At 47.4% G+C, this 25537-nt stretch overlaps 1 protein-coding gene across 5 annotated transcripts in view; it reads right to left on the bottom strand.

Annotated features, from left to right (window-relative positions):
- RPS6KA2 (ribosomal protein S6 kinase A2) overlaps positions 1 to 25537 on the bottom strand; it is a 445645-nt gene that overhangs the window by 89691 nt on the left and 330417 nt on the right. For 4 of the 5 annotated variants that reach the window (XM_030809959.1, XM_030809960.1, XM_030809958.1 and 1 more), the window contains 2 exons: positions 5736 to 5816; positions 3660 to 3739 (listed from right to left, as the gene is read on the bottom strand). In XM_030809959.1, coding sequence (XP_030665819.1) covers positions 3660 to 3739; positions 5736 to 5816 — 161 coding nt within the window. Of the gene's footprint in view, positions 1 to 3659; positions 3740 to 5735; positions 5817 to 13314; positions 13364 to 25537 lie in introns of those variants that run through there. The other variant, XM_030809962.1, reaches the window with a different exon arrangement.

Below are 25537 nucleotides of genomic sequence, written 5' to 3' on the forward strand. Positions count from 1 at the left end.
TTGGGAGTGGGGTGCTGAGATTCAGCCTCTCCTCTCTGTGTCCTTCTCACCCCTGCAAATCATTTGGCTCTGGAGTAGTTTTCTGGGTTTACATTCTAACATGAGTGCTGCTGATGTGAATTCATAACAAATTTCATACAAGTAAGACTCTGTGAGGGCTTGATGAGGTGACTGAAAATGGGTCTCAAATATCATTCTTTCCCCATGGATTATCTATCTCCGCTCCTTGGGTTGATGCAAACTAGTAGCCTACGTAACCCGCTGTCAACCCAAAGTGGGATTCGTTCTACCAAAGATCACCCACAGGTGGTGCAGAGTTGGCTATGGGTGCCCCAAGCCGAGGGGGCGGGATGGGGAGGGGTTTCCGGGTGTTGGGGTGGGCAGCCACATTCCGGGACCCCATGTAGCTGGGACAGCTCAGGGCTGGGAGGTGACCAGCCAGGGATGGCCTAAGTGTCCATGTACCGGGGGCTCACTCAGGCCAGCCGAAATATGCATGAGGTCTCGGAGCCCAACAGCCTCCAAAGCCATCGTCCCATAATGACTCATCCCCACCCCCAACTTGTTAGAATCAGCACATAGTTTTTGTAGAACCCCTTAAGAGGAAGCCAAATCATGACCACAAGCCATTTTCTATATTCGTCAGGAGAAATCAACGTTACGGAGACTACAAGTCCACGTGATTACTGAATTCTGTCTCGGTAAGCAGACGTGAAAAATCAGCATGCAGACAGAAGGCTGCCAGGCAAGCATAAAATTAGGAGAAGGGCAGCCAGGGGACCTGAATGGTGAGTGGTGTCAGGCCGACAGCCGGGCACCCACTTCACACAGCGGGTTCTTCCACAGGGCTGGACACGCAGGCTCCGCATCCCGACAATGACCGCTGGGTGCCAGCCACCCACCGGCCCCCCGAGTCCCCGTCCTCTATTCCACGCTTGGACAGCGCCTTTCCCGGATGGATGTTCCAGCCACCCACCGGCCCCCCGAGTCCCCATCCTCCATTCCATGCTTGGACAGCGCCTTTCCCGGATGGATGTTCCCTTTCTAGATTGGTTAATGTGCTCAGTGGACTGACCGACAGCACATTCTGCTGGTGGCCTGGTTCTTTCCTCTGTCTTGACATATCCACACGTGGCCCACCATGGGTTGTGTGTACAATTTAGGGCTCAGAGGCAAACCTGTCTTTCCACTCCCCCAGCTCTTAGTGTAACCCCCAAGGACAATAACAGGAAGTTTCTCCATAGAAAGGAAACACCTCACAGTGTGGGTTCTGCAGGTTCGCCGGCACAGCGACCCTCCCCGTAAGATGCTGGGCCCCGGACTTGCTGAATGAGGACCCGAGGAAAAGACTTTCGTCAGGTTCCCAGCACCTCCACGAATCTGTGGTGTCTGCCCTGGACAACTTTCCTCCTACTCTGAAATGAAGGCCCTCAGGCGAGACACACATTCCCACGTGGGGAGTTGCAGGGCTTTTTGCTGATTACTGTTGTCTTTTTGGTCAGGGAGCCCAACCACAGGTGTGCCATAGCAGCTGCTGGACAAAACCAGACCCCAAATGGACCGACTCCCTGTGGATGAGAGGGGGAGTAGACAAACCAACAGATGATACCACACGAGGAATGGGCAGACGCCAGGCTCCAGCATCTTTGGAAATGGGCACACAGCAGGCGGCACAGGAAGGGGCCAGATGCCAGTTCCCAAAGGGCTTTGGGTAGAGCTCGGATCAGGTTCTCCCGGCCCACTGGCTTTCCTCCATGCAAGGAGCCCCACAGAAACGGGCACCACTGCCCAAGGGACTGCTGGACGCAGAGCGACAGGGCAGCCGTGGTCTCTGGGACCCTTTGCGCCCGATTCAGGAGCAGCTCTGCCTCAGTTTACTGTTCATTTGGGGGTTTGTGCAAGACAGCGGGGTCTCCTGCTGAAAAGGGGGAAGGTGGAGAAAAGGGAGTGGGGGGGTGTGAAGGCCACTGTTGCTGTGAAAGCACCTCAGCCACTCCTCCTTTGTATAAGAGATGAACAAGCAGGATCGTCAGAATGGAAAGCCTGGCACTGGCACTGCCATGGGCAGAATCTGCCTTTTGCCATCCCATGAAGCAGGGTGCCTTTCACATCAATCAGGGTCACGGGGCTCTCAGGGTGCGGTGAAGTTGCATCCCGGAGCGTTCCTACCTAAGGCACTGGAGGTCAAGGAGAAGCCCCGGGGTGTACAGTGGCAGTTGTGAGACAAAGGTGGTGTGCGAAGACCACACCCGATACTCCTGAACAGCCCCAATGTGCAGCCGGCTTAGCAGTTCCTCCCTCTTCCCAGGATGGAAAGTGAGACCCTGTGACAGTCTTTCCCAGCTGCTCCTACCCACTGACCTGCGCCTTCCATCTGCTCTAGCTGGGAGCTCAACAGCGTGCCTTACGGTCCTGGAGCTGCAGGGGCGCTGCCAGGGCCACCTGGGACCATTGCTAGGGCCACTTGTGCAGCTTCCTTAGAACCAACCAGCAATGCATACAGCACACCAAACACACACACACACACCCCCCACATCACACATAGCACACACCACACGTACCACATACAGCAAACACACTACACACACCCTACATAGGCACACAGGATGTCAAACACACAGACACCCCACATCACACAAAGCACATACCACACATACCACATATAGCACACACACACACACACACACCCCACACATACACACACCCTGCATATGCACACATGCACAAAGCACACCACACACCCCACACATAGCACACACCACACACACCAACCCCACACATGAACACAGCATGCCAAATACACCCCCACATCTACACATAGTACACACACCATCACACACAGCACACATCACATACACCACAAATCACACACCTGACATATACACACAGCACACATCACACATGCCACACACTTATCACACGACACATGCACACCCCACATAGCACACACCACCACACCAACCCCACACATGCACACAGCATGCCAAACACACCCCCACATCTACACATAGTACACACACCATCACACACAGCACACATCACATACACCACAAATCACACACCTGACATATACACACAGCACACATCACACATGCCACACACTTATCACACATGACACATGCACACCCCACACATGCACACACACATTCCCACACACCATGCACACACAACCCCAAACACCACACACACCCCCCCACACACGCACTCACACGCACACCCCACACATCACGCACATGCACTCACACACCCCCCATGCAAACCCCACACATGCACACGCAGTCTCACACCCCCCACACCACACATCACGCACACTTGCACACACACATATACACCCCTCCCACACATGCACTCTTGCACACACACATGTACACCCCTCCCACACATGCATTCTTGCACACACTCACACATGTACACCCTTCCCACACACACACTCTTGCACACACTCACACATGTACACCCCTCCCACACACACTCTTGCACACACACAGGTACATCCCTCCCACACATGCACTCTTGCACACACTCACACATGCACACTCCCCCACACACACGCACTCTCGCACGTGCTCACGTCCTCTCAGTGCTTTCCACCCCTCCTTCCCTCGAGTCCCAGACAGAAGCTCCTGCCCGCCCTGCTGTGTGCTGTGGTGGCTGCTCACCTCTTTGGAGAGCCGGGTGAAGAGGTCCCCTCCCCGCAGGAAGTCCAGGATCAGGTAGAGCTTTCCTTCCGTCTGAAAGGCTGTGGGGGACAGAGACCGCATTTTGACAGCTTGTCGAATGTCCTGTGGCGACATCACTCTCTGGCTTCTCCCTGCTCACGGTGCTGCTTACTCCGGGAGACTGAGCCACTTGAGAAACGGCAGGACCCCGGCTGGTGACCAGCTCAGAGGGGCAGCACCTGGCAGAGGGGGTCTGACACTGTGAGCGCTGCCCCTCTCTCACTGTTGTTAGGGGGCCTTGAGATTTCTTTCATCTTTCTTTTTTCTCCCCTCCTTCCCTTTTTTAATCGCAAAGGAATTGAAAGATACACGGGGAGAAAGCTGTGCATATTCGAGCTGGTGTCGTTGCTGGCTTTTATCGTAATGCATTAGTGAGCAGCCTGAAGATGGCTCTGGTGGGTTTGGAGGACATGTCCTTTCCGTCCTACGGAAGTGCCTTCTTCCTACAGAACTCCACTCTGGTACTAGGGAAGCCCCCGCTTGCCTTCCTCTCTTGAGGCAGTTCTGGTGATGGGTCAGCCCAGTTATTTGTACATCAACAATGGGGCTCACGTCCTAGGTCTGGTCACTGTGAGCTACAACTGCAGACTTTCTGTTTCAGGCCACAGGCAGGCTACACAGCTCCTGCCCACACTCAGCAAGGGCCTGCCTCCGTTGAGCGGGCACATAAGCATGGGAGGATCTAGAGAAGCCCGTCACCATCGCTGCTGTGACGATGGTTGCTGCAGTGGCACTGGTGAGGCACTGCGTGGCGTCTATTTTATCTACAAAGGAAGTGTGGCTGGAAGGGATCCCAATATCCCTGCATACTAGAAAACGTTTTATTTTCTAAAAGTAAATGCTAGAAGCATCATAAATGTGGGGGTTTTAGAAACATAGCCTCTAGCTAGAAAGCCCTCTGCCAGGACTGTGTAAACTGAGTGTGCAGTAAATGTTCCATCCTGGGCTTGGCAGGCAGGTGGAGGTGCTGGGTCACCACCGAGGTGATATGGAGGTCTGTTTAAATATCTTTGTAGGACACCCAGTTCTCAATTTCTTCAGAAAAGCACCCTAGCAAGTAATGTAAATGACATGGGGGATGGGACTTGACACCAGCCACTTGGCAGCAGCGGAGGGGGCAGTTTTTGGAAAGCCAGCCTCTGCGGCCTTCTCTGCCGGGAGGTAGAGGTTTGCAACTGCGCTGCCCACGGCCAAGAAGGAACGGCAGGGTACGCCCAGCTTCTGCAGGCCTCCTTCATCCTGTCCTCAGATTCACGCAGATCTCACTAACACCTCCCCGACATACCACCTTGCCCTTTGCAACCAAGAACAAACTACTAGTTTTATTGCTATTCCCTTCTGTACTTTGCTCATCTGGATTATTAGGTGGGAAAGTTTAATGTAATAAGCCATGAATCTGCAGCCACCATCTCATCACATCTTTTTTAAATTTGAAGATTTCACTTACTGCTTCTCTGTTGGGATAAAAACGCAGACAGCAAATGAAGGGAAGTTGTGTGGCAAAGCAGCTATGTGGCCTTTGGTTAATTACTTGAGCCTCAAAACATGAAAATAGTAAGTTACCTTGAATGGAAGTTTTGAGGGTTCAACGAGCTACTATCTTTAAACATGATACTCATTTGAAATGAAGAAGGTGTTACCATTTGTGGTTTAAAGAAATTATTGGGTCACAGAGTATTTTATTCTAAAACAACACAAAAATAAGTCATAGATTCACCCCAATCTAGGTTGAGATCTTCTAAATTATCAATGGTATGGTAATAATTTAATAATGGGTACCCCATCTAAAATTAGATCTTTGAGATGAAAACAGGGCTTCTTGCTCTTTCAAAGAAAATGAATACAGAAGAGATTAAGCGATCAGGATAGAAGGTACCTTCATCCCCAGGCAGGGCAGGACTCTATGGTATAGGAAAGATTTTCTTCTTTCTGATCTGTTATTTCTTTTTCCATTTTCTTTGATCTGGAGAAGGTTGCCCTGGGTCCCCTCTAAAGTGTCATTTTGACTCCACTTACCATAATGAAGCTTCACAATGAAGGGGTGATTCACTTCTGCCAAGATGTCTCTCTCCATCTTCGATCTCACTCGGTCTCGAACTGCAAAGTAGAAAGATAAAGGCTTTCATGAGGCAGGAAATAAGAGTTCTGAGGAACACTGAACATGAAATATTAGATATAATTCCCACCAACTTTTCATTACAAAAATTTCAAACATATACAAAACTTGAAAAAGTTGTACAATAATCCTAGATTTAACAACTGCTTACGTTTTAATACATTTGCTTTCTCTCTCTCAAATATATATAGATATATAAAAGTAAATGCTAGAAGCATCATAAATGTATATGATGTATATATATATATATATATGCATCTCTAGCTCTCCAAAAAATTAAAAATAAGTTGTAGGCAGCACAGCATGTTTCTCTGAGGTGCATGTGCAGGTGTCTCCTAAGAATAAGGACAGTCTCTTAGCATAACTCTAACACCTACTGTCCTACATAGGAAAACCAACAATCACTCCCTGAAACATCGAACATCCAATCTATATTCAGTCCTCCCCTCCATATCGTTTCCCGACCTAGGATCCAGTTCGATTATATTGGTTGTTAAACGTCTTTGTTTTGCTCCTAGAAGACAATGGTCCCATACCTAATTCCCTCCCCCTGTATTTTTTCATGGACTTTTTGGGAAGTCCAGGTCAGTTTTTGTCTGCAGAATGTTCCACATTCTGGGTTCGTCTGATGGTTGCTCAATTGCGTTCTATAACTCTTGTATTTCTTGAAAACTGGAGGCGTGATAAGATTGGGGCTAAATGTTTTTGGTCACCAGGTGGTGCCTGTACTTTAGCCTGCCTCAGATCAGGGGGTGCCAGCTGGGCTCACCCTCTCTGTGTAATGCTAAACGTGATGTGTGGTTGAGGTGGCAGGTCACCATCTCTCCATGGCAAAGGTCTTCATGTCCCTTTGTAACAAGCACCTGTGGGCTGATATCTGGCATGGAGTGACCTGTGGGTTCCCTAACAGTCCTTCGTCCAGTGGTGTTAGCATACACATGTGATCCATGCCTGAATCATTCAGGGCTACAGAACAGCCATGTTCACTTTTCTGATGGAACTGGAAATCAAGAGGAAGATTCCTTCTCTCCCTCTCCATGAAGATAACCATGGACCATGTACTTTCTGTTGCATTGAGAGTGTTACAGCAGTTACATATTCTTCTTAGTGCTCACACTATCTCAAGTGTGGCCATCTGGGAATACAGATGTAATTAGTTTTGATGCAAAAACAAATGAACAAACAAACAAAGAGCACCACTTGAGTAAGAACAGCTTTAGTATTCCCCTGGGCAAGCTGCTACACCCAGGGCAGTATCCGGGACCTCGCACAGCCCCATGAGCGACAGGAGAAAATTTCTTCAAACATTTCTACTGGGACAAATATGATAAGTATTGTATCATGGGCCAGGTATTTAAATTTATCCATATTTAGGACTTGTGATACATAATGCTAAAGTTTTATTTAAGAAATTCTTCACCAAGACTGCTGCAATAATAATAAGAAAATAGAAAATAACAAACTGGGAGGATATGGAGAACTTGGAACCATTGTGCATTGCTGATGACAGTGTAAAATGGTGCAGTCACTGAGGAAAATAGCTTGGTAGTTCCTCACAAAGAAGAAGAATTACTGTGCGACCCAGCAACTCTGCTCATAGGATACACATCCAAAAAAACTGAAAGTATGGATTTGAACAGGTTCATCCACCCATGTTCATGGCAGCATTATTTACAACAGAAAAGGAGGAAGCAACCCAAGTGTCCATCAACAGATGGATGAACAAACTGTGATGCTGTAGTAAATACACACACACGTACACAAACACACACACACGTACACAAACACACACACACGCACGATGGGATATTAGTCAGCTCTAAAAAAGAGTAAAACTCTAACACACGATATGAATGAAACCTCAGGACATTATGCTAAGTGAAATAAGCCAGACACAAGAGGACAACTATTGTATGATCCCACTTATAAGGGTTGCCCAGAATAGCTAGAATCAGAGAGACAGAAAGCAGAATCGTGGTGACCAGGAGCTGGAAGAGGGAGAATGGGAAGTCACTGTTTCCATTTGGGATGATAAAAAGGTTTTGGGTATAATATTGGTGAGGACAACATTGTGAATGTATTGACATCACTGAACTGTTCACTTACAAATGGTTAAAGTGATCAATATTATGTTATATATGTCTTACCAGTTAAAAAGAGAAAGTCCTTCCTCATTCCTGGGTCCCTGAGTTTCACTGTCTCAACTCCTGGTTTTAATACTCACACCTAGGATTCAGGCTGTCTGAAGTCCACCTTTGTCTTTGGTGTTGGGACAGTTTTGCTTTCCCATTTGGTCTGTAATAGTGTCTCCTGGGGCCCAGGTGGTGACCGTGGTGTGTGGTCCTGCACCTCAGCTCACTGTCAGTGTCACTGTGCCCTACTCTTGGCTTTGGTTTCCTCATATACAAACCGAATGAGATGGCTCCCACCTCCTGGGGCTGCCTGAGAAACCTGTGCAGTGATGCGTGTGCCACAACAACACGGGGCCCGCCCACACTGTGCCGCTTCAGGTGTCATTGCAGTGACACCTTTATTATATGCTCAGATCCCCGCTTTTTTCCTCTTTTTTTCTGATCTCTCCTTGCTGTTCCACTGCTCTGCCCATCCCTCTTCTAACCCCAGACCCTTGTCATTACAGTGGTCCTGTGACATTCCTTAGAGCAGGGGGGTCCAATCTTTTGACGTCCCTGGGCCACATCAGAAGAACTGTCTTGAGCCACACATAAAATACACTAACACTAGCGATAGCTGATGAGCTTTAAAACATCACAAAAAATCTCATAATCTTTTAAGAAAGTTTACGAATTTGCGTTGGGCTGCATTAAAAGCTATCCTGGGCCCCATGTAGCCCACAAGCTGTGGGTTGGACAAGCTTGCCTTACAGTCTAGACAGGCATAGAGTAGGCACCCAGCAGGCAGTGCTGTGGGCAGAGCTGGGGGATACTAGTGTCTCCCCTAAACCTCAGCACCTCCCTCCCCAGTGGTCCTCGCAGTTCCTAATCCCTTGAGACCAAAACAGCAAGGTGGAGGGTGCGGGAGCGACTGCTTATCACTTATGCCCAAGGGGACACAGGAGGTCCTTCTTCTGCCTCAACTAACGGAATCAGGATTTTATTGCTTAAAAGACCTTGGGGAGCATGCAATTCAACCCCATGTTCTTACAGAAGAGGAAACATGCACACTGCAGTAAAAAGCATTGCTCAAAGTTAGATAGTTCCTGGTAGCCTGGAGGAAGCAGACCCTTGCCTGCCCCCCTCCACTGGGTGAAGGCCTGGTGTACGTCCCAGCCAGCATGCGAGCACTGTCCTCACTGCACACAGGGGCAGCATGGACTGCGGCACAGAAGACAAACTGCTGGGGAGGAAAAGGGGGAAGCAAGCAACCTGGGCTGAAGGAGATTTAATGAGAGGGGCCATGAATGGAAACCACTGCCCCAGTCGTTCAAGTGGAGCACTGTGTTCAGAAGCCAGGATAGCGTAGAACACTTTCAAAGAATACAATTTCGTATCCCTGGCTATGATTTTCTCTCTAGAGTAATGACCCCGGAGTTTAGAGATTCTTTTCTTCCTCTCTGATTGTAGTCACTGTGTACAAACCTTTTCAGAAGGCTCTCCTGCAGAATTTAGTCTTGCACCCGCTCCTGTTTATCATTTGTGAGTTCATGTCTTAGTGATCTGGATTCTGTGTGCTGGTCAGGGTAGTTTTTCTTCTCTATGTGGGTGAACTGGAAAATAGGCCATAGGATCGCAGATTTTGGGGAGATGTGGGAGCAAAGGTAGGCTCGGCCTTCCTAGCCCTTTTGCAAATCAGACAGCTGAATGGTGAGGTCACAATTCTTGCCGCTTGGCCTCAAATTCCTTCCTCCCCCACCTCTTCTCCTGGGCCCACTCCTTTCCCATCACTACTTCTCAGTCTTCTTTGTGCTGGGTGTTTGGAATGTGACGAGGCAGGCTTTACCCTCCAGGAAGTGAGAGCTCAGTGGGGAGACGCCCTGTGGCGATGGCAGCAAGGGGCCACCAGAGGGTGACCAGTCCCACCCCTTGTGTGCTGGGGGAGCTGTGCGTGCTGGGGGAGCTGTGCATGCTGGGGGAACTGGAAACGGCCTGGGAGGTTTTCACAGAGGAGGGGCTAAGCCTTACAGGGGACCCAGGAGCCTCCAGGTGCTTGGGCAGGAGGATACAGGCCAAGGGATGGCCCTGTAGGGTGGCGGCTGGGGTACCCTCAGGGATGCGGGTAGGCTGGCGCACAGAGCTGCAGTGCCACACTGATGAGGCCTGCGAGCAGGGACATGGGGGCCTCTAGATTTAAGAGGTCATGTGGAGGACGCAATAGCAACATGGCCGGAATGGACAACGTGGCTAGAATGGGGCAAAAGGATACTGCTATCCAGCCCTGTGGAAGGACAGATCTGGCCTGGAGGAGGGAGAACTGAGACCTCAGGACCTCTCAGCTGCTGAGAATAAAAAGAAGGGACCTGCATCGTCCTAGCCCTCTGCCTGGGCAACCGGTGGAGAAATTAGACAGGAGAGAAGTTAGGTGGTGGGCAGGGAGAGAAGAGGCCACCTGCATTCTCGGCCTGTCGAGTGCTGGGGACATGAGGGTCTCAGGAAAAGACTTGGTTTGGAGCTTTGCTGGAAATACAGATGCGAACGCCCACCCCACAGCAGCAGCCAAGCGTGCCCGAGGACCACCGGAGGATATGTAGGATGACAGTAGGACCATGGTGAGGACCTCGGTGAGGGTACTGTTGTTCTGGGGAAGGAGGGAGAGAGGATGCACCATGATGTGGTCTGCAGCGGGAAGACCCGGAGGAGACAGACAGAGAAATCAGGAAATGTGAAAGAAGTGTTTGGTGGCAGCAGATGCTCAAGACAGTCCACCAGGTGGGGACTGCAGGAGGCCGCTGGTGGAGTTGCGTGACTCATGGCCGATTCATCAGGGACAACGTGATGAGGACATCGCTCATCCCCGGGGAGGGGCCCGCAGCTGGGTCTGTGATGTGTTGGGTGAGTGAAGTCAGCATCTGTGTAACCCCTTGGTGTGACTTTTAGAAGCTCTGATACACTTTTTTATTAAAACATTTTATCCATTCATTCTTGAAAAAATAGTTCTTGATGTAGATAAAAATAAGACAGCTTGTTTTATTACACACGACTGCAGTTATGCACCGGAGAGGACACTCCGAAGGGCAAAACCTCATATCAGCATCGGTGTGACGTCATTAGGATGCTCTCAACACATGCTGGAGATTGCTGGATGGAGCTCTTGTATCTACTACCCTGGCTCTGCAGCAGAGGAGAATGAATGTAGGGAGGAAAAGCAAAATGATTCACAGGGAAGATGTTACAAAGAATGTCTCTGTGAAAGGAAAATAAATCCTGGGGCCCCCACATCAATAAGCTAAAGGGAAAAGTCAAGCTGGGAGCTGCTTAGGGCAAGCCTGCCTCCCATTCTATTCAAAGTCACCCCTCTGCTCACTGAGATAAACGCAGATCTGATTGCCTCCTTTGGAGAGGCTAGTCAGAAACTCAGAAGAATGCGACCATTTGTCTCTCATCTACCTATGACCCGGAAGCCCCCTCCCCGCTGAAGACTGGAAAGTCTTCCCACCTTTGCTTTGAGTTGTCCAACCTTTCCAGACTGAACCAATGTTCATCACACGTGTGTTGATTGATGTCTTATGTCTCCCTAGAATGTACAAAACCAAACAGTGCCCTGACCACCTTGGGCACATGCTGTCAGGACCTCTTGAGGCTGTCACAGGTGCATGTCCTCAACCTTGGCATAAACTTCTTAAATTAACTGAGACCTGTCTGAGATTTTGGGGGTTCACATCTCCATTGCCCACCTCTCCCCTGTTACAGCCTCCAATAGCTACAGCCAGTGTGAGCACCAAAGAGTTTCAGGGAGTTAATGAAAGCAAACCTGGAATCTATTCACTCAGCACAAAGACCCCAAAGGAAGAAAGGACACAGTAGAGTCAGAAAGATTTCTTCAAAGGAAAAGCAAAGGCCTGGGCAGAAGACACAGGGCTCACGAACGAACGAACGCAGGCGGGCTCTGCAGGAAGCCGGGGGTGGGGAGGCGGGGAGTGACCGCACACAGTGGGAGGGGTGGGGAGGCTGCCCCTTCTAGGATGATTAAACAACAAGCCTCTCTCTCTCTGAGCTGCCTGCTGGCATCAAATAAAGTTAAAGTCAATAAGGAAAATTTCTCTGTCACACATCACACAGCAAACGGGGCTGCCATTGAGGACCCATAGGCTCTGCCACATCCTAGACTCAGAAGGCTTCCACACGGGGAAATCCTCATGAGATGCATGTGGCCAGGCTTCCTACACTGTGCCCTTTATCTCAGCAGAGCAGATCCAGGCGCGGCAGGGTCCGCGGGAGGGCAGGCCGTCCGTCACCCCAATGTGCCTCCTCTTCTGGGTGAAGTCCCTGTTCCATCTGCCAGGCCCTGCATGCTCTAAAGCTGAGACCTGGTGAAGCAGCATGGCACAGAAAAGGGGGGTTCCTATTCCATCTTGCCATCTCCTTGCAAAGCTTGGTCTTTGACTCTGGGTAAGAGCATCTAAAAATCCTCTAAATAGGACTGATGTTATTGAATTCACATCCATTTGGAATGAAGAATATTGTTTAGCTACATGTCTCACTTTATGGCATTGGTAAGGAAAATTTGGTAAGTCTGGTGAAAAATTAGAGAAAGATAGATGTCTTATATTCAAATTTTGAAGGGACTATCTAGTTACAGTAAAAAAAAAAAAATAGGTCTCCTCCCTATATCTTACACTAAAATAAATCCCAGATCTATTAAAGAATTACTTAAAAACAAAAAAACAAAAAAACACAAAGCTGGCCAGGCACAGTGGCTTATACCTGTAATCCCAATATTTTGGGAGGCTGAGGTGGGTGGATTGCTTGAGCCCAAGAGTTGGAGACAAGCCTGAGTGTTGGGAACAGGCCCCCAAATCTGGACATAAACTGGCCCCAAAACTGGCCATAAACAAAATCTCTGCAGCACTGTGACATGCTCGTGATGGCCTTGACACCATGGCCCACCCAGGGTGGAAAACCACTTAAGGTGTTCTTAAACCACAAACAACAGCATGAGTGATCTGTGCCTTAAGGACCTGTTCCTGCTGCAGATAACTAGCCAGTGCCATCCTTTTATTTGGGCCCATCCCTTTATTTCCCATAAGGAATACTTTTAGTAAATCTTATGACTGGCTTGCTGTCAGTAAATATGTGGGTAAATCTCTGTTCAAGGCTCTTAGCTCTGAAGGCTGTGAGACCCCTGATTTCCCACTCCACATGCTATATTTCTGTGTGTGTGTCTTTAATTCCTCTAGTGCTGCTGGGTTAGGGTCTCCACGACTGAGCTGGTCTTGGCACCTGAGCAACATGGTAAAACCCTGTCTCTACTAAAAATACAAAAAATTAGCCAGGAATGGTGGCATGCACCTGCAGCCCTAGCTACTTGGGAGGCTGAGGTGGGAGAATCTCTTGAGCCTGAGAAGTTGAGGCTGGGTGACAGGAGTAAAACACTGCCTAAAAAAAAAAAAAAAAATTATAAAAAAGGTGAACACTTATCTGGTGCCTGGATGGGGAATCTTTTTTGTTTTTTAAATATAAACCATGGAAGAAATAACACAGGAAAGATAGACAGTTACAAAATATTTACAAATTGGCCGTTCAAAAAGATTATAAAATTAAAAGGCAAACAAAAAAATATGGTTATCTTAAACAAGCAGAAAAAAGGTCAAAAGCCAAAATAAATACAATATCCAAATACTATCATTATGCTTATAATAATAAATAAACGGAGAATCCAGCCCTGACAGTGAACGCAACGTATTCCAGATTAAACCCATCAGTGCAGGGAAGACGTTTTTATAAGAATGTTCTGTACAGTTGACTCCCCGGGCACAATGTGGCCTAACACAAGTATACGTTGGGTTTAGGGTGGCAGAAAACAGGAAAAGGATGTGCTCATTCCAGGGCAGGGCTGTATTACTGCTGACAACACTGTGTAACTGACCATGCCTAGTTTCCATATATGAACGCAAGGACAAACTAAACAAGATGTCAAGGGACAAGGACAGTCATCGCACCGAGCAATGCCCTCAGCATATGAAATGCTAGGACTGGAAATGGCTCTTCAAGAGGGATTAGGGAAGATGTTCAGGTCTGTGCAAATTCTAGCTTTGCTGGGCAGAGCTGCAATCCACTGACCTCACCATTGCCCACCCTAGGTGGTGTCGGTCATTTATGGCCCATATCCAGGGATGGAATGAGAGAGTTGGAACCATGGATCTGCCAACTGACAGCCATGGAGTGATTCTTCCACTAAGAAACAGACAGTGAAAGCAAATGTTTCATTTTCTGATGCTGAGTACGTACAAGCCGCCTCTTTGACAGCCAGGGAGTCCAAGGAGTTTTCATTTCTAAGATCTAGATGTATAACAAAGAAAACCAAGTGAAGAGGTTTCTTCAGAAATGTCAGCAACAATTTCCTGTTGGGTAGTTCTAGACTACTGGAGACTCTGGAGCCAGGCCACTTGGGCCAGGCTATAGCCTCTCTGTGATGTTTATTCTCTGGTACTTAACAGGTTAGTCTGGAGTTGACTGGGGGTTGCTACTATAGATGTGAAAAGAATAAATGTTCTAGGCTATCTTGAGATTCGCTAATAAATGGTAGGCACTGGGGATGAGTTAAAATATCATTGTCCTTCAAATCAGCCCTCTATTTGTGGCCAATCTGCCACGTTTCGGGTTTGGATGACGTGGTTTCCGTTGTTTACTTTGCTGTCTTCAGCAACCTGTGCCTACTGGTACCAGCTCTAACTGCCATGTGCTCTTCACCTGTCAAGGCCCCAAGACAATCCCTGGGGGGCTGAGATGGTTGTGGAGGCACCAACAGGTTCACCCCACTGTGAAGGGCACACTGGTTTCCCTCCCAGGAAAACATAGGAGGAAGCACTTTGTGAGATTATCCTGGCAGGCATAGGATATATGATACGCAACTAGAGCTACTTTCTGGAACCCCTCTTCAAGGTGCCTCTTTTCAGGCAGCAATGCCTGCATTTGTGTTTCTGATTTTTAAATGATCTCCACCAATAGACATTATATGTATATTGCATTATATAGCATATTGTGGTGGTTAGTTTTATGTGTCAACTTGACTGGGCTAAGAGATGCCCAGAGAGCTGGTGAACCATGATTTCTGTGTGTGTGTGTGAGGGCGTTTCTGGAAGACATCAGCATTTGAATTGGTGGACTGAGTAAAGATCACCCTCCCCTATATGGGCAGGCACCATCCAGTCCACTGAGGGCCGGAATAGAACAAAAAAGCAGTGGGAGAGGAATCTGCTCCCTGTTGAACTGGGACATGCATGTTTTCCAGCCCTCGGACATCAGTGCCTGGTTCTTGGACTGAGACTTAAACCATTGCTCTGCTCTCCCCACACCAAGTTCTCAGGACTTCGAATTCAGACTGGAACTTATACCACCAGCTCTCCTGGTTCTCGGGACTTTGAATTCAGACTGGAGCTTATGCCACCAGCTCTCCTGGTTCTCAGACCTTTGGATTTGAACTGAATGACACCCCAGCCTTCCTGGTTCTCCAGCTTGCAGACAGAAGCTCCTGGGGCTTCTCAGCCTTCATACCCATGTGAGCTGATTCCTGTAATAAATCTCCCCCTAAGAAATGTATATCCATCCTGTTGGTTGTGTTACTCTGGAAAATCCTGAATAATACAGAATTTGGTACCCAGAAGTGGGATGCCCCTATAATAAAACCTAAGAATGTAGAAGTAGCTTTGGAACTGGGTAATGGGTAGAGGCTGGAAGAGTTCTGAGATACAGCTAGAAAAGGCCTATCTTGCCATGAGCAGACCTTTCAATGTGATTCTGGTAAGCACTCAGAAAGAAAAGGAGAGCTGTAGAGAAGGCCTACATCTTCTTAGGGAATAACTAAGGAATCCTGAATGCTGATAGGAAGTCAGTACAGACCAGCCATCTCCACAGAAGCCGGCAGCGATTCTCCAAGGCAACAGAAACATGACCCTGCAGCCAACTCAGAGAGCATCAGGGCTGCCCACCCATGTCAGGCCAGGCACAAGAGCCCCAGGGTAGAATGATTTAAAAGTAGGGGCTACTCGTGCCTGGGACTGCAAGGGCACTGCCTCACATTATGGGCTGCCCACCCTCCAGCACTGCTGTCCCTGGCTGTTCCGGGTGCAGCTCTGCCTTGGGCAGACCCTGGTGCCCTGTGAGCCCCAGCAGTTGCCCTCTGGAGGGAGCAGGTGGCAAAGGCTGGCAGTGACTGTGTGGTTCTCTTTTCCCCACCATGGGGAGTACAGGAGCCTTGGGAGTGTGGCTGCCTCTACCTAAATTTCAAAGGTTGGGGTCTAGGCACAGAACCACTGTGGGGCCATCCAACTACACTGGATTGGGTCACCCAAAGCTGTGAGAGGCCACCTGAAGCTGTGGGGCCAGGGACTTGGAGAGCCGACCCCTGCCCTGCAAAGCTCTGGGGCAGGACCACCAACTCGGTATGTCCAAAAGGCAGGACCCCGGCTCCAGTGGGTCTGGAGGGCACAGCATCTAGTCAAAGAGGATTATTCTGGAGTCCTGAGGTTCCATGTTATTTTCCCTGTTGGGTTTTAGACTTACTTGGGACCTGTTACTCCTTTTCTTTCCTATTTCTCCTTTCGGAAAGAACATGTCTGTCATATGCTGGTCCCACCACTGGATTTTTAAGGCACAGAGCTCGTGTGGTTTCATAGGCTCACAGCTGGAGGGTGATTGCGGTCAGGATGAATTGTACCTTGGATCTCACTAACACAGAGAGATCACAGAGATACTGACATTGGGGATCAGAGGAAACCATATGATTTGAATGAGATGTTGGACTTTAGACTTGAGTTGATGTGGGAATGAAGCAGAGGCTATGGAGATGGGATGAATGTGGGAAAGATATGAATTTTAGGGACTGGGGTGGAACGCTATAGACTGTGTATGTTCCCCCCACTAAATTCATATGTTGAAACCTAACCCCCAGTGTGATGGTTTTAGGTGGGGCCTCTGGGAGGTGATTAGGTCAGAAGGGTGGAGCCCTTATGCATGGGATTAGTGCCCTTAGAAATGAGACCCCAGAGAGCTCATTCATGCCTTCCATCAAGTGAGGACACAGTCAGAAGATGGCTGTGAACCAGGCAGCAGCCCTCCCCAGGCACGAAATCCGACACAGCCTGGATCTTGGACTTGTGGCAGAACTGTGAGAAAAAAATTTCTGTTGTTTAGAAGCCACACAATCTATGATGTTCTGTGATATCTGCCTGAACGAACTAAGACACATATTGTATCATATTATAGCATACTGCTCTGTTCTGTTCTATCTAGGTGATAATACAAAAGAAAATTAAGGTTAAGATAAAATTAAATTAAATGCAATTCTGTCAGCTGCTGTGAAGATGAGAAATGGCTGTGTAAATGCACCTTAGGAAACCACTGTGTTGGGGACGTAGTGAATGCTGCACTGACCGTGCAGTGCCAATAGCTCTGCTGCCACAAGCCCACAGGACCTTGGCTTCTGCACACACCTCTGTAGGGGGCTGAGCATATGCAGACGGCCTTGGTGACCTGAAGGCCTGGCAGTCAGAGGCTCAATGATGCTTTGTGTTTGATGCAGCGCAACTGGAGGGATTTTGAAGACTGAGCTGACAGACACACTTTAGCCTGAGACTTACCAGCACTGAAGAGTGTGGGCTGTGCTAAGCTCAGTCTCCCCCACTGGGTGGCCATTGCCTGAGACTTCCTTTCTTTACCCCCAAAAAGGCTATTGAGCCTGAAATTATATCCCGAGCAGTCTCCCAGATGCAGAATAAAAGTCCTTCTTCCCACAATATCTTTTAGCTTTCAAAGGTTTAATTCATAGTAAAAAACAGGCTTCCATGAGCCATTGTGTTGCTAAACTTTTGGGGGGCAAACTTTTTACAGTTAATTACTCCACAAATAAAGGAAGAGAAGAAAACCATAAATAATAATAAGAAAAGTTAACCACACTGATTACCAGAATGGGCATGACTCCCCAAACGGTGTCTTTATTCTTCTATACTCAAGTATTTTTAAAAAGACTGATGTGGTTACTTAACTGACTTCTTTAATAGAGAATCTTTGTGCAGAAAAATCTTAAGCCCATTACTCTTAAGTACTTACACTGCACAGGTATTAAAGATGACAAGTAATGAAAAAAATCTATTTCCTCCTTCTTGAATATCTGTAATTCAAGAAATGCAACTCTGGTAATAAACACAGAGAGGACTCCACCATACAGAGGCGGGTGTATCTGTAATAAATCAGATGCCTGTTAGATAAGGGTGATGTTTACCTGAAATGCAAGGGACAGACTGAGATCGCACCTTACAAAGGGCTTGAGAAAGACAGAAGTCAAAGATGGCTTAAGGAGGAGACATTTTCATTTTGTTTGTCATTTTATGCAATTAAATGGGAAATGAATCCCTTGAAGAGTAAACACCTTTAGTACAATGAGCAGGGATGTAGCTTCTTGCTGAAGAAATGCAGGGAGTCTGTCATCTGGTGAGGATGGGGCTGGCCCAGGGAGGCCTGGGGACCCCGGGAGTTATCTTGGGATAAGCACAGGATTCTGACCTTCACCACTTCCAAACAATATGCTTTTGAGTAACTTTGCTGCCTTGTGCCTTAGTTTCATCATTCGTAAATAAAGATGATGATTTATAAAAATATAATAACAATAATAACAGTCCTCCCCTCTTACGAGAGGGCAAAATTGTGCTTAGAATTTTCCTTACTTTTTTCTCCCCTGGGAATCTGAAGTCATCCAAATGGGAATCAAATGACATAAATGAATTAGCATATTATGGAAATACAATCTGTTCAAGCTACCAGATTGATCGGAGCTGAGTTTCTGAGTGACTCAGTGCCTTCTAACGAAGCATCTCAGCATAAGAGAGGAAAACAAATAAAGAGGTGCTGAAAATAACATTCTGGGGTTTGGAGCCAGACGGGCTAACTCCGAGGAGGTTCTATTTCAAGATGCTGTCATTGATACCTGTCTATGCGGGTCACTACATACAGCTCTGCATTCCCAGTGCCTCTGCAGTGATCCCATCTTACAGGACGTGCTCCACTGCTTACAGGAAGGACAGAGGGGGCCTTGACATGTTGCCAAGCTCGGACTGTGCTGCCTAGGCCCATTCCAGCATCTCCTGACTGCCGTGGGTGCCATGAGAGTGACCCACCACACAGCTGCCAAAAACACACACCAGCATAACCATCAGTGACTTGACTTGCTTAAACAGAGAGATTCTGCTCGAATGATTTTATTTTCTCCTTTACAAACAACTGAACACAGCTTATTTCCTTCCAGGAAGGGAATGCATATCTCCTCCAGGCTGAGAAAGTTGACTTGCAGGGAAAATGCTTGAAAACTAGTTAGGCATGAAAACCCAGGTGCAGTCCTATCAGAAAAATCATCATTACCAAGAAATATTTCACGTAAGCAGCTCATTCCACATTGCGGAGAGCGCCTACCGAGACGAAGGAATTCCACACAGCGAGCCCTGCTGCAGAAGGGCGCATCTGTGATCTCCATGCAGGCACCGGCCACCTTTAGTCATGAACATGATCACAGACCTTTCATATTGTAACTGGACGTATTACAGCTGAACCCAGACATCATTCTTTCTAACCAGGTGGCATCTAACTTCCTCCCCATATCCCTACTCAGCAGATCGAAACAAAACCTCAACCAGGAAAGTCCTAACACAGCTCCAAAGCCAAGCAGTCTTCATGGAGAAAAGGGCTGAAGGTGAACACAGCTTACACTTCCCGAGCCTTTGCTTGAGCCGGCAGCACTCTGCACTCTCTAACAAGGGAGAGCCTCACATGGGCAATGATGTGTGGCAGTTATCTATTAATACATCCTATCCCACTTTCAGCAGGGGGACACTGAGGCCAGGAGAGGCACCCCAAGGTGACACAGCTCATGGGGTTAGAGCTGGACTCAGCTCCAGGGTCTGGACTTGATGTTCCTGGCCCCTGTATCAGGGATTCTCCATGTTGGCAGTGCCTTAGAGACACTGGCAGAGGCAGCTTTCATGGATTCTCACGCTCAGAGCAACCAACTTATAGTCTCCCAGAGGGGTCCCAGGCATCAGCATTTTGTGAAGGTCCCTCAGGCCATTCCAGCTTGCAGCTGAGGATGAGAACTACTGCTCCATACAATACAGCCCGGCTCTTAAGGTGCGTGACTAGCCCTGTTTGATGATGAGGCTTGGTTCATTCTTGGTCTCACGGTTCGGAATACGTTTCTTTGCAATACATTCTTTTAAATCAAGTTCCCTTACAATACGAAGTGGGGATATTACCCTTTGGAATTCATTTTATGTGAAATGCATTATATAGAGCTGTTACCTGTAATGACTCCACGTTGAGTCATGAATATGGAAGCTTTGTCAAGTTAAAGGAGTCGAGCACATTTAAGGCATCCTTAAGTACCGGGGCGACAGGCAGCACCGCCGGGTCAGAGGGAGAGGAGCAAGGTTGCGAGCGCACCCCAGCAGCGTGGCCCCCTCAGCAGCTGTGCAGATGACCTCCCTCAGAAATGACCTGCCCCCTCTCTAAAGGAAAGAGGCGGGTGCCCAACACTCCAAGCTTGTTTGGAGATCAAATGGAGCCGTCAGAAGCCATTATCCTCCGAGGTGAGCTAGGAGGATTCCCACTGATAACCCTCACTTCCAGGCACAGGACAATCAGCCACGGTTTGGAGAAACGAGCTGGAGTTTCAAAATGACTTCTGCAGGTCTCCCGCCCCTTTCATTTTTCTTTTTCAAAACATTTGACTATTCACGTGCCTGGCATCTTCCCTGGACGGCCGCCTGGGCTTTCGGGGTTTTGCTGTCAGCACGTGGAGAGCATCCCTGCGGCTGTTACCATGCGTTCCTTCTCTCTCCTTGACATTCTTCAGGATAATTAATGATCTCACAAATCAGGGATATTATGAGGGTGGAGAACAGGTAGGAGATGCTTGAACAACTTGGGCTAATGGAACGCAGAGGTTTTAGAGCTGAGACAAACTTGGAGGTCCCTTTGAGTCAACTCTCTTCTTTCACAAATGAGGAAGAAACAAGAAACTAAGGTTTTGGGCCAGCAGGTGTCCTTGCCCAGGCTAAGTGCTAGTTAGTACCAGTTAGTGCTAGTTAGTGCCAGGCCTCCTCTCCACATAACTCCGCTGCATCACAGTTAGATCCAGGGACCTACCCTACTTTGAAGTATGCAAAATATTATTTGCAAAGCTTTTCTATTTTTCTCTTCAGAAAATAAATTCCAATGAAATTCTTGGAAAAAAAATCTATTTTTTAGTGATGGATCATTATGGAAAGCTGAAACAGCATAAGATGTAAAACAATTAGTTTTAAAGCTGACTTTTAAGGAGCACAAGGAAACAAAAATGTTTCTATTCTTCTATGTTTATATGGCTTTTCTTTTCTTTTCTTTTTGACAGGATCTTGCTCTGTCACCCAGACTGGAGTACAGTGGCACAATCACGGCTCACTGAAGCCTTGAGATCTTGGGCTTAAGCAATCCTCCCACCTCAGCCTCCCAAGTAGCTGGGACTACAGGTGTGTGCCACCATACCCAGTTAATTTTTTGACTTTTTAAATTTTTTGTAGAGATGGGGTCTTAACATGTTGCCTAAGTCTTGAACTCCTGGGCTCAGGCAATCTTCCCACCTCTGCCCCCTAAAGTGCTGGGATTACAGGTGTGATTACCACACCCAGCCACACGGATCATTTTCATAGTATAAAAATAATTTTAGCTACTCAAGCATATTGTTCCAAAATATTTTAAAAATAACTTTATATTACAAAAAAATCAGATATATTTTATTTCTGTTGAAAACTTGCAGTAACAGAGTATAGGGAAGAAGACAACAGCTAGCCCCAATCCTGTAAGTCAGCCCTTCACTTTGGCATGTTTGCTTCTGGCACAATGTCCACCTCGTGTGTGTACACACACACACACACACCTCACTACTGCTCAAGTCACTCTTACATTTAACAATACCGTGATGATTCTGTACACAGAGTTGTATGTCCAGCCTATTCCACATAACCATGGATCAGGAGCCGTTTCTCAAGGACACCGTGGATTGGATTATAAACAGCCGTGGATACTTGCATCAAGGAGAGTGAAGTCATCGAGATGGAGAGTTCTGCACTTGAGCTAAGAGGCCAAGGTCAGCCCTGACGGAGTCCAGGCTTAGTGACGACTTAAACAGAGCGCAGCTTCCTGCTCCTCCATTCTACTGTATTCCCACAGAGCAGAGTGAGCAGGCACAGATTCCAGCTGCACTCCCACTTTGCCTCCCTTTCCTTCAGTGGCGGGGGAGGGTGAGACCAACTTTGAAGGGAAAGAAGGAACCGTTACGCTTGAAGGAGAAAAGAAGCTCTTCCGGGTCACTGCTGGTGCCCTGGAGAGGTGAACATGGAACCGGCTGACGGACAGTAGGACAGTGTGTGGCCGAGGACAGGCTGGAGAGCTTCCCGCATCCACCTGCCTTTGTCTCAAACCACAGGTAGATGCCTCATCTGTGTCTGAGAGCAAATCTCAATGCCTCGAGGATGGAAGAGTGGGTTTTAGGAAAGGAACGTATTATCTAGCAGCTGTTCATTTTAAGAATAACAGCTTTTTGGAAATATAATTCACATTCCATATGATTTGCCCATTTAAAGTGTATGATTCAATTATTTTTAGGATATTCACAGAGTTGTATACCATCAGTAGGTTTCAAAGCATTTTAATCACTCCAAAAGCAGCTCCAGACCTGTGTGGACTCAGTTCCCACCTGTCTCACCCCCCAGCCTAGGAAACCACTCATCTACTTTCTGTCTCTAGGGTCTGCCTCTCCTGGACTGTCATATGAGTGGAATCTTAACCCGTGCGGCTTGGTGCCTGCCTGTCCCCGCTGAGTACACTCTTCCCAGCCTTCACCCATGTTGGAATGGGCACCAGCACTTTATTTCTTCCTATTGCCCAATATCAATCCGTTGAATAGATAGACACTTTATTTTTCCATTTCCCAGATAGTGGACATTTGAGTTCTTTCCCTTTTTTGGCTACTGTGAATTGGCTGGTACTGCCATGAACATTCCTATGCTAGTTTCTGTGTAGACAGCTGTGTTCATTTCTCTTGGCGAACCGCCTAGGAGTGGACCAGTGAGGTCGCATGGTAATCTCTGGTCAACCTTTCGAGAAACTGCAAGAACAGTTCACTGTGTTGGCATTCAGATGATCCTGCACTAACAAATGTCTAATTTAACTTCCTATTTTGAGGAGGTAACTGTAACCGAAGAGATATAGACCAATGGGTCAGAACAGAGCCCTCAGAAATAATACCACACATCTACAACCATCTGATCTTTGACAAACCTGACAAAAACAAGAAATGGGGAAAGGATTCCCTATTTAATAAATGGTGCTGGGAAAACTGGCTAGCCATATGGAGAAAGCTGAAACTGGATCCCTTCCTTACACCTTACACAAAAATTAATTCAAGATGGATTAAAGACTTAAATGTTAGACCTAAAACCATAAAAACCCTAGAAGAAAACCTAGGCAATACCATTCAGGACATAGGCGTGGGCAAGGACTTCATGTCTAAAACACCAAAAGCAATGGCAACAAAAGCCAAAATTGACAAATGGGATCTAATTAAACTAAAGAGCTTCTGCACAGCAAAAGAAACTACCATCAGAGTGAACAGACAACCTACACAATGGGAGAAAATTTTTGCAATCTCCCCATCTGACAAAGGGCTAATATCCAGAATCTACAATGAACTCAAACAAATTTACAAGAAAAAATCAAACAACCCCATCAAAAAGTGGGCAAAGGATATGAACAGACACTTCTCAAAAGAAGACATTTATGCAGCCAACAAACACATGAAAAAATGCTCATCATCACTGGCCATCAGAGAAATGCAAATCATAACCACAATGAGATACCATCTCACAGCAGTTAGAATGGCGATCATTAAAAAGTCAGGAAACAACAGGTGCTGGAGAGGATGTGGAGAAATAGGAACACTTTTACAGTGTTGGTGGGACTGTAAACTAGTTTAACCATTGTGGAAGACAGTGTGGCGATTCCTCAAGGATCTAGAACTAGAAATACCATTTGACCCAGCCATCCCATTACTGAGTATATACCCAAAGGATTATAAATCATGCTGCTGTAAAGACACAATAGCAAAGACTTGGAACCAACCCAAATGTCCATCAATGATAGACTGGATTAAGAAAATGTGGCACATATATACCATGGAACACTATGCAGCCATAAAAAAGGATGAGTTCATGTCCTTTGTAGGGACATGGATGAAGCTGGAAACCATCATTCTGAGCAAACTATCACAAGGACAGAAAACCAAACACTGCATGTTCTCACTCATAGGTGGGAATTGAACAACGAGAACACTTGGGCACAGGATGGGAAACATCACACACTGGGGCTTGCGGTGGGGTGGAGGGATGGGGGAGAGATAGCATTAGGAGATATACCTAATGTAAATGATGAGTTAATGGGTGCAGCACACCAACATGGCACATGCATACACATGTAACAAACCTGCACGTTGTGCACTTGTACCCTAGAACTTAAACTATTAAAAAAAAAAAGTTCACTCTAAAAAGCATGGGTTAAATTATGTTACAATTGATAACACTGAACTAAAAACTCAAGTGCCTACAATAAACTAGAATGTCTCACCTAAGACCTTTGTGTACATAAGAATTACTGGGACATCTTGTTTGAAAAGTCATACATCTAGGCCTTGTTTCTACAAGATGATGATTCAATAGGTCAGGAGTGGGGGCTGGATCTGTATTTATAACAGTCCCCTCCCCGCCCCCAAACACACAGACAATTCTAATCAGGTCTAACCAAAGTGGTCAACTTCTGCATTTTCTTACCATTGGTTGTGCTGATAAATGTCAACCAGATTTCTCTCCCCTATAGAATTTTCACCTTAAGTCCCATGGACCTTCTAACTCACTTGGAAGAGCTCTTTTCCTCCTTTGTATACCTAAGTGGTTTAAAATCTGTACATATTTGGTCTATGCATTTTTTGTCCTTATTGTTGGTGACAGGTCCTTCCCAACAGATATCTCATTTCCTTAGCTAGACGGCAAGTGACTTGAAGGTAGAGAATGACATATTTATACTGCTCCCCTGCCTGTAGTTGCTGGGGACACTGTTGCAAGACCTAAAAATTCAAGTGCTGCTTTGACATCTCAGAGCCTCACAGGGCCCCAAGGCCTCCGCATGAGCTCCCTGCTCTGCCAAGTGTGCACCCCGCCCAGAGAGAAAGGCTCCCTGCCCTGCTGGTTTCCCCATAAGCTGGACCAGCTGCCCCCATCCAGCACCCACCCTAAAAGGCTTCAGTTCCCTGCCAGCCCACAGAATCATTCCAACAAGCCAGCCACACCTTCTGCAGGAACCAGGGGCCACGTGGCCCTCCCATTCCTAGGAAGCCTGCCTCTCACCGTCTCGGCACCTAAGTGCTGCCCCTGTGAGGCCCTGTGTGGCACGGGGTGCCCTCCTCCCCAGGGGGTCAGTTTATGTAACTAATAAGCTGCTGTGTCAGCTCATCT

The sequence above is a fragment of the Nomascus leucogenys genome, chromosome 3 (assembly GCF_006542625.1).
Source record: "Nomascus leucogenys isolate Asia chromosome 3, Asia_NLE_v1, whole genome shotgun sequence".
In the NCBI taxonomy this organism is placed as follows: domain Eukaryota; kingdom Metazoa; phylum Chordata; class Mammalia; order Primates; family Hylobatidae; genus Nomascus; species Nomascus leucogenys.